A 15,957-nucleotide genomic window follows, 5' to 3' on the forward strand; every position below is an offset into this window, starting at 1 on the left:
ACAGGACCAGTGGTCAGGGATGATGGGAACTGTAGTCCAAAACATCTGGAGGGCCGAAGTTTGGGGATGCCTGTTCTAAGCCTAGTGAGCTATTGGGGGAGGTCTATTGATCATTTAAACTACATGCTTCACAGGCAAAATGGCTCAGATTCTATCTCCGACATCTCCAGGTAGTGGGAAATTTCCTGTCTGAAAACCCTGGAGAGCTGCTGTCAGTCAGAGTTGACGATACTGAGCTAGAGAGGCCAAAAGTCTTGACTTTGTGTAAGGCAGCTTTCACTGTTTCTGTAAGTCAGAGCAAACTAATACCAAAGGAACTGCCTCTCCCTACTGCTGTTTACTCCTGACATGTATTGTTTTCAGCCTTCTGTAAGCTAGGGTTATACGGTATATTCAACTAACTTTTACAGAGAAGTTGAAATAAATGGTCATGGCTAATTTAGGTCTATTAGCTTCAACGGGCCTACTCTGAGTAAAGGTAGTTGAATACAACCTTTAGTGTCTGAACCATCCTTTCCTCTAGAAACACCCTTCCTTGGCATGCTAGAACAGCTCCCATGCACTGCAGCTCTCAAAGCTACACAGTGGAAGCAGCAGCAGCAGGACACACCCATAGCCTCTAGGTTCACCATTTGGAGCTTGTAAGGTGGGGTTGGTAAAGTTTGTTATGTTTACCTCAGCAAGAAGTCCACCTGTGAAGGCTCAAGGTAAAGTCTAAAGGCTTCCTGTGAGGCATGAAACTGCTAAATGGAAACCAAGTTGTCGCTCAGTGACATCAATGGCACTAATCAAACCATTCCTGTGATGTGCATTAAAAAAAAGCACATTGCATTGGTCCTCTTGCTGGCAGGAAAAAGACTGCAGTTTCCCAGCAATAAAGCCATTTTAAGTACAGTAGTGGGATAATGCGATGTCCCTGAATCTCTTTGAAAGCAGAGATCATTCCTATGTGACAAATTGGCCAAAACAGTGTTTATTATTACAACCTGCAAAGGTTTTTAGGTTAAGTGCATCTTGGTTCTTAGGAAAAGCAATCTACACAAGTTCAAAGGCATTCTCTTTATCATGACTCTGCATATCATTTAGCGCAGGCATAGGCAAACTCGGCCCTCCAGGTGTTTTGGAACCACAACTCCCATCATCCCTAGGTAACAGGACCAGTGGTCAGGGATGATGGGAATTGTAGTCTCAAAAACATCTGGAGGGCTGGGTTTGCCTATGCCTGATTTAGCAGAACCCTATCATTAAAGAAAAGAAAAGCTTTGGGACAAAATAACCCTTGACTCAGTTTCAGCCCACCTGTGGAATACAAGAAGTGTTCAGTATGGGGTACTTTTTGCAAGGGAGGGAGAACATTTGCTACTGGGATCAGAAAGCGCTTCTACAGCAAAATGTGGCCAACATCCATTCCCATTTTATTAGTGGGACTGAGTCTCCAAAGCAGCTGTTCAACCAAATCTCATGTGTGTGAGAGCCATTCTTTTACTTATTGGATATTATTTATTAAAAATATTTTCACCGCACCTTTCAATAAAATATTTTCAAGGTGACTTCAACATGTCAATAAACAGTAAAACAGATGATGATGAAACAGCAGCAGCTGAAAGCACTTCAAGTCTCTAAGGGTATGCGCACATCAGAGACTTAAAATACAGCATTGTTGTTTTCACCCCCTATGTTTCAAGTCACACTAGCTCTGCATACCAGATTGCTCTACACACCCCATGGACACTGCATGATTCCCCCCCTGTACCTGGAACACCCCGAGCTCCTATTCAAGGAAGCTGTCATTTGCACATGTGCAGCAGCTGCTGTCTGAACTGTACACACCTCAGCTTAACCACTGCTTGTGTTTTCAAATCAGGGGAAACACAATGAACAGGAGTATTTCTCGAGAAACTACAAGATACAGATAGACTATGGCTTCAAAGACCAGTGGTGGGAATGCACTGGAACCAGAATAAATGATAATGTGCACGTATTCTAAGGCCGTCCAGTTCTATACACACTTATGGGGAGAAAGTTTCAGACCCTATGAAAATAATGTCATACCTATGCCTAAAAAAAGGCTGATCTGGAATAAGGGGTTATGACCCTAAGAAGGGCTGAGGTGCCCCTCTCCTCCCCGGCACACACACGCAAGATTGCAACCTAGGTGCCTGCTTCAGGTAAATGAATAAAAATTAACTTCAGCCCGATAACTACCTGTGATAAGACATCAGGTGTAGTTTCTGTCTCTTGACTGCTGTCCCCAAAGGTAAGGGATCTTTTCCTACGCTCAAATGGAATCATGAACATTGGCAATGCTTATGGAAGCCAGCACTTCAACAGAGATTTCCAACAAAGGCACTCCAGAAATCCACAATGTTCAGAATTACCTGATGCAAATACTGGTAATGCTGGGGTTTCTGTATTCCAGCCGTGTGCACAGCTGTTTTCTAAAGTGGTGGTTCCTAAAAGGTCTACTAAACCTAGCAGTGAGATTTCGTGTTTCCTCAAGGACCCTCCTTTTGGTTCTACCCTCTCCAGCATCCCTTTCTGATGTGCAATACTTGCTATTTCTGCTGCCCTTTGACAAGACTCTCCTGCCAATAGGTCCATGACCACAGTGAGGTTCAAACTCAAGCTTCCTAGATCCCTTTCTGTTGCACTGTTCTGTGAGTGCAAGGATTGTCAGTTGTGCAACACCTCACACCCTCCCCAAATCTGCACCGGAGGGCTGAGATTGGGTTGGGTGGGGGAGTTCCTGCCGGTCATTGCCTTTTATCGCGTACACTGAAAATAAATCCAGCGAAATTAAGTTAGGAGTCTTAATAAATAGATCACCTTGACACATGTATGTTAAAATAAAAATTCCCTGTGGATGTTCTGCCTTATTAATTGGTGCAAGCAGTTTCACTGTCACTAAATCCAGAGGAATATGGTGAGGTGAAGGGTTATTCATTTTGAGGTGGTCAGCCATCTGGTAGCGCATGTTTTGTTTTGTTTTTGAAAATTCTATTAAAGATTTTATTACGTTACAAAAGTACGTGCATTGTCTCTCTTGGTGTGTGATTTTTCAGAGCTTTTTCTACAGATCAGTTACATTCGGTGTGAGGCATTCGTGTTGCAATAACACGATACGGTTGGGGGAGAGGAGAGGTGGGAGAGAAGGAGAGAGGTGTACATTCTCTTACTTAGTGTATGTGTGGGGGTTTTGTAAGGCATGCTTTTAACGTTAAGCTCCCACCCTGGTTATCAGTGTGATGGATCCTAACAATGGGTTGGCAATGGCATCCTCTATTATTTACATTTGCATTGTCTAGAGCAGGAGTGAGCAGACTTCAAGCTTGTGAATCTACTTTGTGGTGTGTTTTTTTTTTCTTGGATGGGAGAGAAATTTGCCTGTTTTAAAAACTTACCTAATTCACTTTCTCCAAAACAATATGTGAACTGAAACACAGCCATCCTTCAAAGTCCACACACCTAATTTCACAGTGCAGTTCTCTAGCCAGGTAATAATGTGTACAGAAATATGTATATACCAGGCTAATGTGCAACATGATGGCTTAGAAATACTGTAGTGGTGGACAAACATTAAGGCTAAGGAAGAAGACACCTCTGAGTTTATCCCAGCTATTTTCATTAGCAGAAGTGAGTTCACTGACCTTTTACACAAAAATCAATTCCTGGTTCCCTCTAAGTTTTGTTCATTTCAGCATCTCAGTTTGGGGTGGGTGGGGGGTGGGAGTTGTTCCTATTGTTAAGCCACCTGGAGTCAAAAATATCTTGCTTATCCACTGCAAATTACCTTGAGATCTACAGGTAGATACTGATCTAGATTCTGTTCACCCTAAACCTTTGGAACTTGGAGCACAGTTTGGCATGTGAAATACATCTATGTGGCCTTCTGGTCTTGAAAAACCCATAGGGCACACAGCTAGGAACCAGCCTACTGATTAAATAAGTGCATAGTTTAAAAGCCTTTTAAATGCTTCCTAAATTAAAAGACGCACATAGCAGCAGCTGGGGGAAAGTACAAAGCAGCCTCTCTCCCTTAATTCCCAACCATAGCTGCATCTTTGTTTACACATCGCAAATTAGCCTGGGGTGGACTTTTATTAGGGCAAATCACAGGACATAAAAAAAAGATGACCACTTCTTGCATGATCCCCACTTAAACACATCTCGTGGCTTAGCGCTTGTACGGACCAATTGCACAAACAGGATTGTGCTTTCAAGTCACCAGTTAGCCGTTTTAGGCTTCCTAAGACTTGAGAAGCTTGTGGGCTTTAGTCTGGGGGTACTTAATCCAGAGATGGTGGGGTCCAATTGTTCTTTCACCTATTTGAGGCACAAACAGAGGATGCCGGTCATTAAGCTTTTGTCTGGCAGCGAAGGAAATAGGGAGCTGGAGCTTGTTGATATTGCAGGAACTTTACTGACCTTTTCTCAGGGGGCTGCGCAGGGCTCAAATACCAAAACACAATGCTCTCTTGACTTCCACAGCATAGGACCTATGGAAGGCCAAGCTCTAAAGAGACAGAAAACTGGGTTGGGGGGGGGAAGGGACTTCAAAGCAGCAATCCAGCCAATTTTCTTTCGTGTGTGTGCGTGGATGAAACACTGAAGGACTGGAGCGAATTGTCTTGTGGCACCATAAAGCTTATCAGATTTGTTTTCCTTCCCCTGCTATCTAACAACCCCTTTTGCAAATCCTCATTGCAGACGTACAGTTGGGTTGGGCTCTGTCTCACTCCTAGCGTCAAACCCTTTTTCCTGTGGGTGGGAGTATATTTTTTTTTCTTCCCTCGAGAAAAGAGCATGTGTTTGGGAAGAAAGGAGTGCAGGCTTGGCTGCCCGAGCTGTTCTTGCCCATACAGGTGTGCGTAACTCACAGGCATGCCAGACAGACCTGAGTCACGGGCAGCCACCCCTCCTCCCCTCTGTGCGCACACCTGACCTGAAATAAAACAGTCTCTTCAGACTCCACTTGCCTGAGAGCTGTTCCCATTACTGCTCTGCAACTCTTCCATATGCTCTTGGTGAAAGAAAGGCAGCCAGAGGGTGCTAAAAAGCAGCAGTAAAGAGAGAGGGGAGAGAGAAGGTAGAATTCAACAGCATTTGATCCGAAGGAACCAGGATCCCTGCAAAGGTATGTCACATCCACCAGCTCCTTCTTCCTGCCTTCCTTCCTGAGGATTTCCCTTTGGCATCTAAAACAAAAACAGGAGTTGGGGGAGCTAGGCGGCGGGGGAAGAGTCAGGAAAAACCCACCACTTTCATTTGGAAATTGCAATGAAGCAGTGAAGTCCTCCCTCGGCACCCCACACAACTCTTGCCTCTAGAGGAATTTCTTGGCTTGGTGTGTGGGTGCCTGCTATTTGGATTGTTGCACAGGATTTGGACTTTGAATCAGACCCAGCACTAATGAGGTTCGTGGAATTAATTTATGTCTGTTCTCAGCCACTGAGCTTCCTTTATTTTATTTTTTTGCCTATCGATTAACCAGAGAGACGTTAAATGAAGCGTGGGGCTTCTCACCCAGGTAGGCACCAGGCAAATTAGGACATCGTGTGTTCATGTATACTTTTGAAAAGTTTGTAATGTGCTTTCTCTTCTCTTTGCGCCGCTTGAACCTGGCACAAGTTGTTGATCAGCCAGTTTGATGTTGCAGAGCCAGGCAAGTTTTTTCCTTCTTCCTGGAGATTCGTTTGTTTGAACAACAACCATACAAAAAAGCTGTACTGTATCTGTAATTCATTCACACATGCCACCAGCACTGGTATGCAACTAGTATTATGAAATAATGGACAGTTTCTAGGCTGATGTTCAGTTTGTGGATACAATCCTGGCATTTTGATACAAATGATTGAAGAGGCTTAACCTGTTTAATGCCTACCTGTCATGCAACTATTAAATTTGTTAAAGGCATAGGAGCCCTTATAGGGCGGGGCGGGGGAGATGACAGATAGAAGCTGTGGTTTTGTAAGATTATTAAAGTGCTTTTGTAAAATTATTAAAGTCTGGGACGATGGACACATACTCAAGCTTCTTATCTAGATAGGAGTTTGTATTTCAGACTAAGAATGTTTAGTAGCACCTTAAAGACCAACTAAGTTTTTATTTTGGTATGAGCTTTCGTGTGCATGCACACTTCTTCAGAAGTGTATCTGAAGTGTATCTGAAGTGTATCTGAAGAAGTGTGCATGCACACAAAAGCTCATACCAAAATAAAAACTTAGTTGGTCTTTAAGGTGCTACTGAAGGAATTTTTTTTATTTTGCTTCGACTCAGACCAACACGGCTACCTACCTGTAATAAGAATGTTTAAACAGTGTTGTGATGTGATTTCTGTTTAACTGAAAATAAAACATTTGTCCTGATTGCAGATTCTGATGTAGCGTGTCTGGGAAAGGAAGGCAAATGTGAGGGATGGAATAAGGCAGGGAAATAGTGTGCATGAGGTTTCATGAATGCGAGAGACAGCTCGGAACAGAATAAGCGGGAAGCGTGATAGAAGGACAAATAAGATGGGGATTATATGTGATGACAGGAGAGTAGAGTGGATGTCAGAGAATGGGTTACAGCGTAATTTAGAGGTCAGGCCACGCTTCACTGAAGCTCAGCCCCGCAGACCCTTATTCAGTGTGAAGGCTCAGCAGTTACACCTGCAAAGTAGCAATAAACAGAATGCCTCTGAGCATGTCCAATGAATCATAGTCAGAAGGGATCTTAGAGGTCCTCCAGTCCACTCCCTGCTCAAAGCAGGATCTGCCGTGCAAGATGCATTTACAGCATCCCTGGCAATCCTGTGCTTAAACAACAACCCCCCCCCCCGAAGGACGGCCTACCACCCTGCTGTGAGGCAGACAGTTCTCCTACGATTTTGCCAAGATCTGCTCCCCTGCAATTTCCACTCATTCGTTTTAGTCCCGCCTTCTGGAGCCACAGAGAACAAGCCTGCTCTACTAAAGACCCCACAGCACTCCAAGATTAGTGAGCCTGGCATGCAGGCTGGGGATCCATTTTAAATCTCCAAAGAGGGCCGAGCAAGATCCAGCAGGGTCCAAATGATTGTTCCTGGTTAGATTTGTCTTTCTTTCTTCTTTTTAAAGGGCAAATAGGCACTGTTTTATTTCCTCTTTTTTTTTTTTTTTTGGTTTAAAAATTTTTATTTCAGAATTTTTAAAATTACATATTAAAGGAACAAGAAAAAAAATAAATACAGAGAAAAAAAAACCAACAAAAAATCACAAAATGAAAAAGGAAAAAGAAAAAAAAGGGGGGATTCAATGCTCCCTCCTTCACGAGTTTACATAAATCATAACTTGTTATAATCATGCATACAGAGCCAATACTTCCACACATATAAAATAATCAAATCATAATCAAATCAAATCATAATAACCAAGGATATATATATGTATGTATATATATATACTAAATCAAAATTCCAAACATTCACCACCTAATTCATAAACATAATTTATAAGGCATAAACACAAAACGAAAAAAGTAATAACAAAAAATACCTGCAAAAATAATAATACAAAAGATAAAAATGCAAAAAAAAGAAAAAAAAATAATAATAAAAAAAAGAAAAGAAAGAAGAAAAATGTAGAAGTACTTCCGATTGTCTGTCCACTGTTATCTTACAGTATACTCTTCCTCTTACTTGTTACATTCCCACTTTCCTTTCCGGCTAATTCCGGATGGTTTTCCCTTACTTTAACCTAACATATATTATCTCTTTGTACGGATCTTAATTTAAACATATCACCAATTCGGAATTTAATCCCTCTTTTATTAAATAATCATCTAATAATTTCCACTCGCTTTGGATTTTTTGTTTCGGGGTATTTCTTATATACGCTGTCATCTTTGCTAAATTCATATACTCTATTACTTTGTTTTGCCACTCACAAACCGTCGGTGTCTCCTCTCTTTTCCATTTCTGTGCTATAAGGGTCCTTGCTGCTACCACCGCATATAATAAAATATTCCTTCTATCCTTGGGTATGTCTTTGGGGACCATACTCAGTAAGAACAGCTCTGGGGATTTCCCAAATGTACACTTTAACATCCTCTTTAACTTCTCATAGATTATGTTCCAGAACCCTTGTATTTTTTTACACTGCCACCAACAATGCATGTACGTTCCAATTTGTTCGTGGCATTTCCAACACTTATTTGAGCCTTCTTTATATATCTTCCTTAATTTCTCTGGTGTCAGGTGCCACCTATATACCATCTTCATTGTGTTTTCCTTAATTGCTGTGCAAGCTGTAAATCTCATACTTTCTAGCCACAAATTCTCCCATTTTATACACTCAATAGTCCTACCGAAATCTTGTGCCCATTTTACCATAACATCTTTAACTAATTCGTCCTTTAGATTCCACTCCAACAAAAATTTATATATTGCTGCCAATTGTTTCCCCTCATTTTCAATTAACAATTCTTGTAATTTTGATTTATTTTTCTGAAAACCGACTTCCCTATGCTTCTTAAATAAGCTTTGTATTTGAGTATATTGTAACCAGCTTGCACAGCAATTTTTCACCTCCTCATATGGTGTCAATGTGTACTGCTTGTCTACCTCCTTTATCAGGTCCTGGTACGTTAGCCACTTTTCCTTATTTCTTCCTCCCCCCCCCCAGGGCCGTTATTTCAAAGGGTGATGCCCACCACGGTGTCTTTGGTTCTAATAATTTCCTAAATTCCAACCATATCCTGAATATCGAATTTTTGATTACGTGGTCGGTAAATTCCTTATATATCTTTTCATTTTCTTGCAGAAGGTATGCGTGCCACCCAAGAGAATTTCTAAATCCCTCCAGATCTAAAATTTCCCTATTGTCTAACACAATCCATTCTTTTAACCAGCACAAATTTGCCGCTGCATAATATAATTTTAAATCCGGTACACCCCAACCTCCCCTCTCCTTGCTATCCGTTAATAATTTAAACTGTATTCTAGGTTTCTTTTTACCCCAAATAAATCTACTTAAAATTCTCTTCCAATTATTAAAAATCTCTAATTTCCCGATAATTGGCGAGAATTGACGCTGCCCCCCCCTCTCGCTTAGCTCTTGGCCGCTTGGATTTCTACGGTCACGGAGCTCTTTCCAAGCGTGTCTCTCCGCCAGCGCGCCTCGACCGGAAGTCGGCACTGTTTTATTTCCCACCGAAGAAAAGGGATTTCTGCATTTGCCATGGATATCATCTAATGCACAGGCCCACTTAGCTTTTAACAGCAGAGTTTGAGCAAACCAGTGAATTGCTTGCCTGTGGGCAAGAATACAAGGCAAGAGAGAACTGGCCTCTCGCCTCTGTAAATGGCAACCAACACCTCCCTTTGTATGTTAAAACATATCTTTCACGTGGGGCTCTGTGCACCCCATACAGCCCACTGCAAGATGTTTTCTAGCCAACGTGTACCCTGTGACTTCATTTGTGATAGGAAGGCTAAGTCGTGAGAGTGTAATCACCTGGAAGGAGTGAAAAAGAGAGCTATCAGATGGAAATGACATTCATGAAGTGGTGCTACAGGACCAAACAAGTTAGCTGAGCACTGGGCAAAGGGAACAAGGACAATGGTGTTAAACTGAGCTGAATCCTCAGGTGTTCAGGTTTTCTGCTGTGTATATTACAAGAGGAAGAAAGAGGCTTACCTCCTAAGTATCCTTCATTGTGCTGGTTGTTCCCCACGGGTTCTTCCATTTTATCAAGATTTCCTGCCATCCATTGTTGGCAATACTGCCTGTCCATGCTTCCTCAAGCAGGCTGGTCTTTGCCAAATGTGCCGTGTGTGTCGCTAACTGATGGGGTGAGGCTGAAGCACAGAATTCCCCCCCTGAAAGAGATCAAACCATGGAGAGGCAGCAAGAATTTAGTGAAAAGGTTGCAACCGCTCCAAATAATAGCTTGCCTGGCAGAACCTTTTGTAGCAGGCACTAAGAATGGAAACAGAAAGCAGAGATTTGCTCCAGGTAAAGAATGTCTTTTCAAGGCCCAAACAGCTTTATCGTTTGCTTCAGAGACCACTGGTCTCAATTCTGGTCTATGCTATCTCCTCTTAGTGCTTCAAATGTATACAATGCTCTGGTGCCATAAAACTACTGCTATTGTAGTTCTGTTTGGGGTGGAGTATTAGCACATGTTTGTAGAGTTCCTTGCACAGGTGTCTCTCTCTGCAAGAAACTTATGGGGATGTGGCTACACCCTGCAGCCCCATTCAGAAAGATGGCAGAGGGTGGTAGCAAAGTATCTACTAACGATACCTGTTACACATATCTCTTTACAGTTGTGTACTTAAAATTATACCTTATATTTGAAGATATCCTCTATCGGCCTATCCCAATTTTTTGCATCTTTCTTTTAAGATTTTATTATGAATTATTATCAAAGTGGAAGTAAAATAAAAAAATTCCTTCAGTAGCACCTTAAAGACCAACTAAGTTTTTATTTGGTATGAGCTTTCGTGTGCATGCACACTTCTTCAGATACAGTGAAGTGTATTCTTCAGATACAGTGAATTCACTGTATCTGAAGAAGTGTGCATGCACACGAAAGCTCATACGAAAATAAAAACTTAGTTGGTCTTTAAGGTGCTACTGAAGGAATTTTTTTATTTTACTTCGACCCAGACCAACACGGCTACCTACCTGTTATCAAAGTGGAAATCATTCAGTTTGGTTCTGGGATGTTTTATGTTTGTATGTTTATGTTGTTATGTTTGTAACGATGTGAATCTTGTCATGTTGTAATTTTTTAATTGTGTGGAAAGGTGGCATACAGATTAAATGAAGGTGATCCTGCCTGGTGCCCTCCAGATGTTTTGAACTAGCACTCCCATCAGTCCCAACCGGTACAAGCAGTAGTCAGGGATGATGGGAGTTGTAGTCCAACAACATTGGGAGGGTACCAAGTTGGGGGAGGCTGCTTGACATGTATCTACTATGGCGACAAAAGCTTATTCTTCTTCTTTAGCATCTTCTTTAGCGTCACTTCAAACTATTCCACAAAAATAGGCTGAGAATTGAACTTCTGCAAAACGACTCACACCATAAATTAGAAATTAAGTTCTGGAATAATTGACTGTCCTTAAGTAGACAAGACTTCTGGTTCCCCCAACTGACTGTTCTCCCTTCTGATCTTAGAATTGTTTAGTATAGTAAATGAAGTTCTCCTCCATGAATGCCCAAATTCTTCTCCATGTGTTCAGATGAAGCCAACTGGACCCAGAGTTCAACTTGGAGTCCAACAACTTCTAAAGGGTCACAGGTGCCTCACTACTTTTTTACAAGGAGGTTGTGTAAGGGCTGAACTTCTACTGAGTCAGACAATACATATTTGTGTGAAGGGTGACCGTGTAAAGATTTGATGTGATGAATGAGAGGCCTGTTTTGTTTTTTGTCTCTGGTGGGAGGGAATAACCAGGAACCAGCTTGTCTGCGACTCAGCCAAAAGTTGTGATATTGACCATTTGGGCTATCTGACATGCCTTCCGTTTTGCTGTCTGTATGCCTGCAGTCTTTCTATCACTATCTCTCAAGCTGCTCCCTTCTCCTCCTCTAAGCCAAATTCTTTCAGGAAACCTTTCTTTCCTGGGTCATTATAACCCCAGTTTCCCCCATCCCTCCCTACCCAGTACTTCCTCATATTGGTTAATCCTTCTCTTCTCCTCTGATTGAAGCTCTGTCCTTTTTCTCACCTTTGCAACATTGCTTAGATCTCATGCTTTGTCTCCAGAGGTGTTTTGTCTTATAAAGCAGTACCAAATAGATGTACAAATGTCTCATCGTCACACCTTTTGGGCTTCTGCTTCCATGTCCAAAGTGGAATTGTACATTTGGGGTGGGCATGTATAGGCTATGTGTCTCTTTCTGTATTCTGCACGGTGCCAGTAAAGTAGGCCATGTGAAATGAAAGGCAATAAGGGTTGAAGAAAGCAGTCAAAAAACATGAAGGCAGTTTCTGCCTCAAGGCTTAGAAACCAGCACAGCTTTTTTGGATACATGACAAGATAACTACCGGTACTCTCAACACAGGTCCATCCCCATTGTCCTAGTTATACATTTATTCTACTGTCATCCTCTCTCTCTCTCTCTCTCTCTCTCTCTCTCTCTCTCTCTCACACACACACACACACACACATTCTGTAAATACATTAACTTTTCTCCCAAAGTTGCTTGCAGAACAAATTTGGAGTTGGACAAACGTTGACATTTTTGCGAACGAACGAACACACACACACACACACACAGAAATAGCAGCTAGATCAAAGTATAAAGGTAAACAGAGATACACCTGGGTTGCCACCCACTGGAGATGCTGGTGCACAAAGGCAAACAGCTCAGAAATAAGACAGATGAGGAAAATCCACGATGGGATTAAGCCTGACCCACCACACACTTGCATTTCCCCCGCTTTAAAGAAATGGTATGTGGGAAAGGGATAAACTCTCTCTCCAACAGCCTAATCCTAGTCCAAATAAGACCCATATCTCACAGCAGTTTATAAGCAAAGAAAAAAAAGATGTTGGATCATGGACCTCCAATATCACATTTAGTTGGATGCTTTGCTGTCCTCAACGTATGTATTGCTTCTGCAACAATTGGCCAAGATGCTACTTCAAAGTTCAAGTGTTGGAGGTGTTCCCAAAATACACATAGAAACCCATGGGTGTAGCCAGGATTGGGGGGGGGGCAGCCAAAGTTGTTAAGCTTTTTTTACTAAAAAGGTGGAGCTGTGGGTTAAACCACAGAGCTGCCGATCAGAAGGTCGGCGGTTTAAATCCCCACGACGGGGTGAGCTCCCGTTGCTCGGTCCCAGCTCCTGCCCACTTAGCAGTTCGAAAGCACATCAAAGTGCAAGTAGATAAATACGGTAGGTACTGCTACAGTGGGAAGGTAAATGGCATTTCCGTGTGTTGCTCTGGTTCACCAGAAGCGGCTTTGTCATGCTGGCCACATGACCTGGAAAATGTACGCCGGCTCCCTCGGCCAATAACGCGAGATGAGCGCCGGAGCCCCATAGTCGGACCCCTTAAAATGTCCTTAAAAAGAGGACATTACGGGGTGCAGCCTTTTTCAATGCTTTTCAATTATTTTCGTGGTGACTACACCCATGTAGGCAGCCACCACTGTGTGTAGAGGGAGGTAAGCCAAATGGGCAGGCTGGTACCTTTATTGGGCCGACGTCTGTTGATGTAAACATGTGCAATCTTCCACATTTCACAAAGCATCTACCTCTGCATTCTACTTGAGAGAAAGCTTTGTGTAAGCCCTGAAATCTTGCATTATTCTTTCACCAACTATCAAAGGGGGTTGGGGGGACCATATCTGTTTTGATTTTTACATATTTGCTTATAGCCTCTCCTGTCACGAGGTTTCAGGATCATGGGTTGTCTGAAACGGCCAATCAGAGAGAGTTAGGAAGTTGATATTAGCATTACATCAGACTCAAGGTGCTGGACCAAAAGGTTGAGAGAACTTGCATTCCACCAGTTCTGTGCTTTGTACCTGAGCTTTCAGGGATGAAGAGGAAGGTTTGTGGGCCTTGCGAAAACAGGATTCTGGAAGGGTGTGTAAAAAAAAAATCCACCACAGAGACAGAAAGCAGCCCACAGACAGACAGAGAGGGGAGGGGAGCAAACACACAGAGTCCTTTCATATATTCTGGGATTTGGGTATAACAAAAGAGCTGTTGTATCATTTGCTTGTGGTAGCACTGGATGATTCTTGCAGGGCACAAGAAAGAGTTCATCTTCCAGTATCACACAAGCTTAAGGGCTGCCATCAAGGGACAAAAACCTAGACATAGGACCCTCCTGAATGTACAAGTGTGGGGGTGGGGAAAAGAGGAAGCACTCACTTCTTCCCTCCACCACCCCACTTTCTCCTTTCCCCCAGTCTTTTAGCATTGTGTGTCAGAGGTTTCACCAAAACAATTGTTTGTTTGTTGCATTTTTATATTGCTCTTCTTACTACATGCAGCTTAGGGTAATGTTCAGTAATGCATCCAGTCTATTGAAATGCATGCATAAAAATATGTTAGAAAATCCTCCAATGAACATAGCATGAAATCTCAGCATCACCAAATACATAGGCAGGTGCTGAACACCATTATCCCACAAAAGCTAGGGTGAAGAAGTAAGTCTTCAGTTGATGCCTGGACTTTAAAATCAGAGAGGAGAACTGGAGTTTCAAGGGAAGGGAGTTTCACAGTAAGGGTGCCACCACAAAGAAGGCTCTGTCTTGTGTCCGCAAACAATAAACCTTAGCAGGAACTTTACATAAATGTAAATGCAACCTGATGATGTCACAGACTCCAGACTCAAATATGAACTTCCTCATTTTAGCCTAGCCTAGCCTAGCCTAGCCTATGAAGCGGCCTTTGTGGACCACACTTATCCACCTAGCTCAGTATTGTTATACACTAAGTAGAGGTGTTTTCTGGCCTTACCTGGATATGCCGGAAATGGAATTTAGGACTTTTGGTATGCAAAGTGTGTGCTTTACTAGTAAGCTATGGCCCCTGTCTCCTGGATGGTGGTATTTTCTCTTTAACTACAGAATGAGTGCCGACAGGAAGGAGCCTGCACTTTGGACTCTTGCAAAAGCCTCGCCCTGGTCTCCCGGAAGAAGTGAAAGTTATTAAGGAAAGCTACATGTCTAGTGTTTTATTGTTCTCTAATCTCAATTATGTTCCTTAACTCATTATGGCTCAGTTGGGTAGCGCAGGGGCTTACAAACCTTTTCAGTGTCCTTAAAAACAAAACAAAAAAAATGTCTAAGCCAGAGGTACACCCGCAAACTGGAGTAACTGTTGTGGGTGCCACACACACAAATTAACTTACCCCTCCCCAGTTGTACCCTTTCCCACCTTGCAATTGTCTCCTTCACCGCAGGAGCCTTCTATTATTTTCATGGACAGCTTCTTTCAAGCCTAATTTCAGCAGGTGGCAGGGAAAGGGAAAGGGACACTGTGGGCATCAAGGAAGGCCTCTCTGCCCCCATGAGCACCCATTGTCAATTCATGGTTTAGGTTAACTAAACAGAATTTACTCTTTCACATTCTGTCTGGAATATTAGGTGAGGAATGTCAAGATTCTAAAGCTGCGCTCAGTGACAACCATAATAAATTACCTAGCCCAAGCTTAGACTGGTGGGGAAAAATCTAATGAACCCTTTCAAGCAGAAGCCCTCCACAAGGGCTTCCACTTTTGTAACGGGGCTTTCTTCCTGCACCACCAAGAACAGCACATAGGGAGGGGAGGGAAATTGTTCTGTCCAGCAAGCTGATGTGCTTGCGCAAGCGGAATATGTAGCATAGCCCAATGTTGAATTCCACCCCTTGTTAGTACCCATTTGATCTTTCAAGATGCGTACCTATGCTAGTGGCAAGCAATTTCTTTAAAGAGTTTTCTTATTCTTATGGAGTATTTAGAACAGACCCACAGCCTGAGAGAAAGCATGACAAAAACAGAATTCAAAACATTCCTTAGATGGAATTGCTCTTCCTTATTAAACTTCTGCCTTCCTCTTTTCTTGTCTTTTAGCCCTGAGGCTGACAGGTGATTTGAACTTCCAAGTATATTGTTGGATTTGTAACTAAACAGCTGAAATCATTCTTGAAATGCTCAGAGTATTTTTCCTGTTGACCGTAGACGTTCTCCCCAGCACAAGGATCATAGCTGTCAAGTTCTCCTTTTTTTAAGGGAAATTCCCTTATGCTGAATAGGCTTCCTCGCGAGAAAAGGGAAAACTTGATAGCTATGACAAGGATGCAATTTTAAATCGTGAAAACTGTGGCATATACAGTACAGCCAAGAACTCTACAGCTGTTTGTGAGAAGGATACAATATATGGGGGGGGGGCGGCGCCTGGAAAATGCACCTCTCAATTGCATAACCCAATATTGTAGGCAACTGCCCTTGAGGAGTCATGCTTTCATATGCCATATTAGGGG

At 42.5% G+C, this 15,957-nt stretch overlaps 1 protein-coding gene and 1 long non-coding RNA gene across 14 annotated transcripts in view; one reads left to right on the forward strand and one right to left on the reverse strand.

Annotated features, from left to right (window-relative positions):
* The window catches only part of LOC148686801 (uncharacterized), a 34,097-nt gene extending 24,312 nt beyond the window's left edge, over positions 1 to 9,785 (reverse strand). Inside the window, exon 1 of the long non-coding RNA XR_015948035.1 lies at positions 9,657 to 9,785. This is a non-coding gene — a long non-coding RNA (uncharacterized LOC148686801). The remainder of the gene's footprint in view (positions 1 to 9,656) is intronic.
* Positions 4,781 to 15,957, forward strand: part of ITGB4 (integrin subunit beta 4) — a 76,315-nt gene continuing 65,138 nt past the window's right edge. For 10 of the 13 annotated variants that reach the window (XR_015948032.1, XR_015948033.1, XM_035104483.3 and 7 more), the window contains exon 1: positions 5,269 to 5,414. Coding sequence is in view for 8 of the 13 variants with exons in the window: in XM_035104483.3 (XP_034960374.2) it covers positions 5,410 to 5,414 (5 nt within the window). In the remaining 5 variants the exon portion in view is untranslated. Of the gene's footprint in view, positions 5,135 to 5,268; positions 5,415 to 5,479; positions 5,528 to 15,957 lie in introns of those variants that run through there. The other 3 variants (XM_035104485.3, XM_088661561.1, XM_035104486.3) reach the window with 2 other exon arrangements.

Source organism: Zootoca vivipara, chromosome 2 (assembly GCF_965207765.1).
Source record: "Zootoca vivipara chromosome 2, rZooViv2.hap1.1, whole genome shotgun sequence".
In the NCBI taxonomy this organism is placed as follows: Eukaryota; Metazoa; Chordata; class Lepidosauria; order Squamata; family Lacertidae; genus Zootoca; species Zootoca vivipara.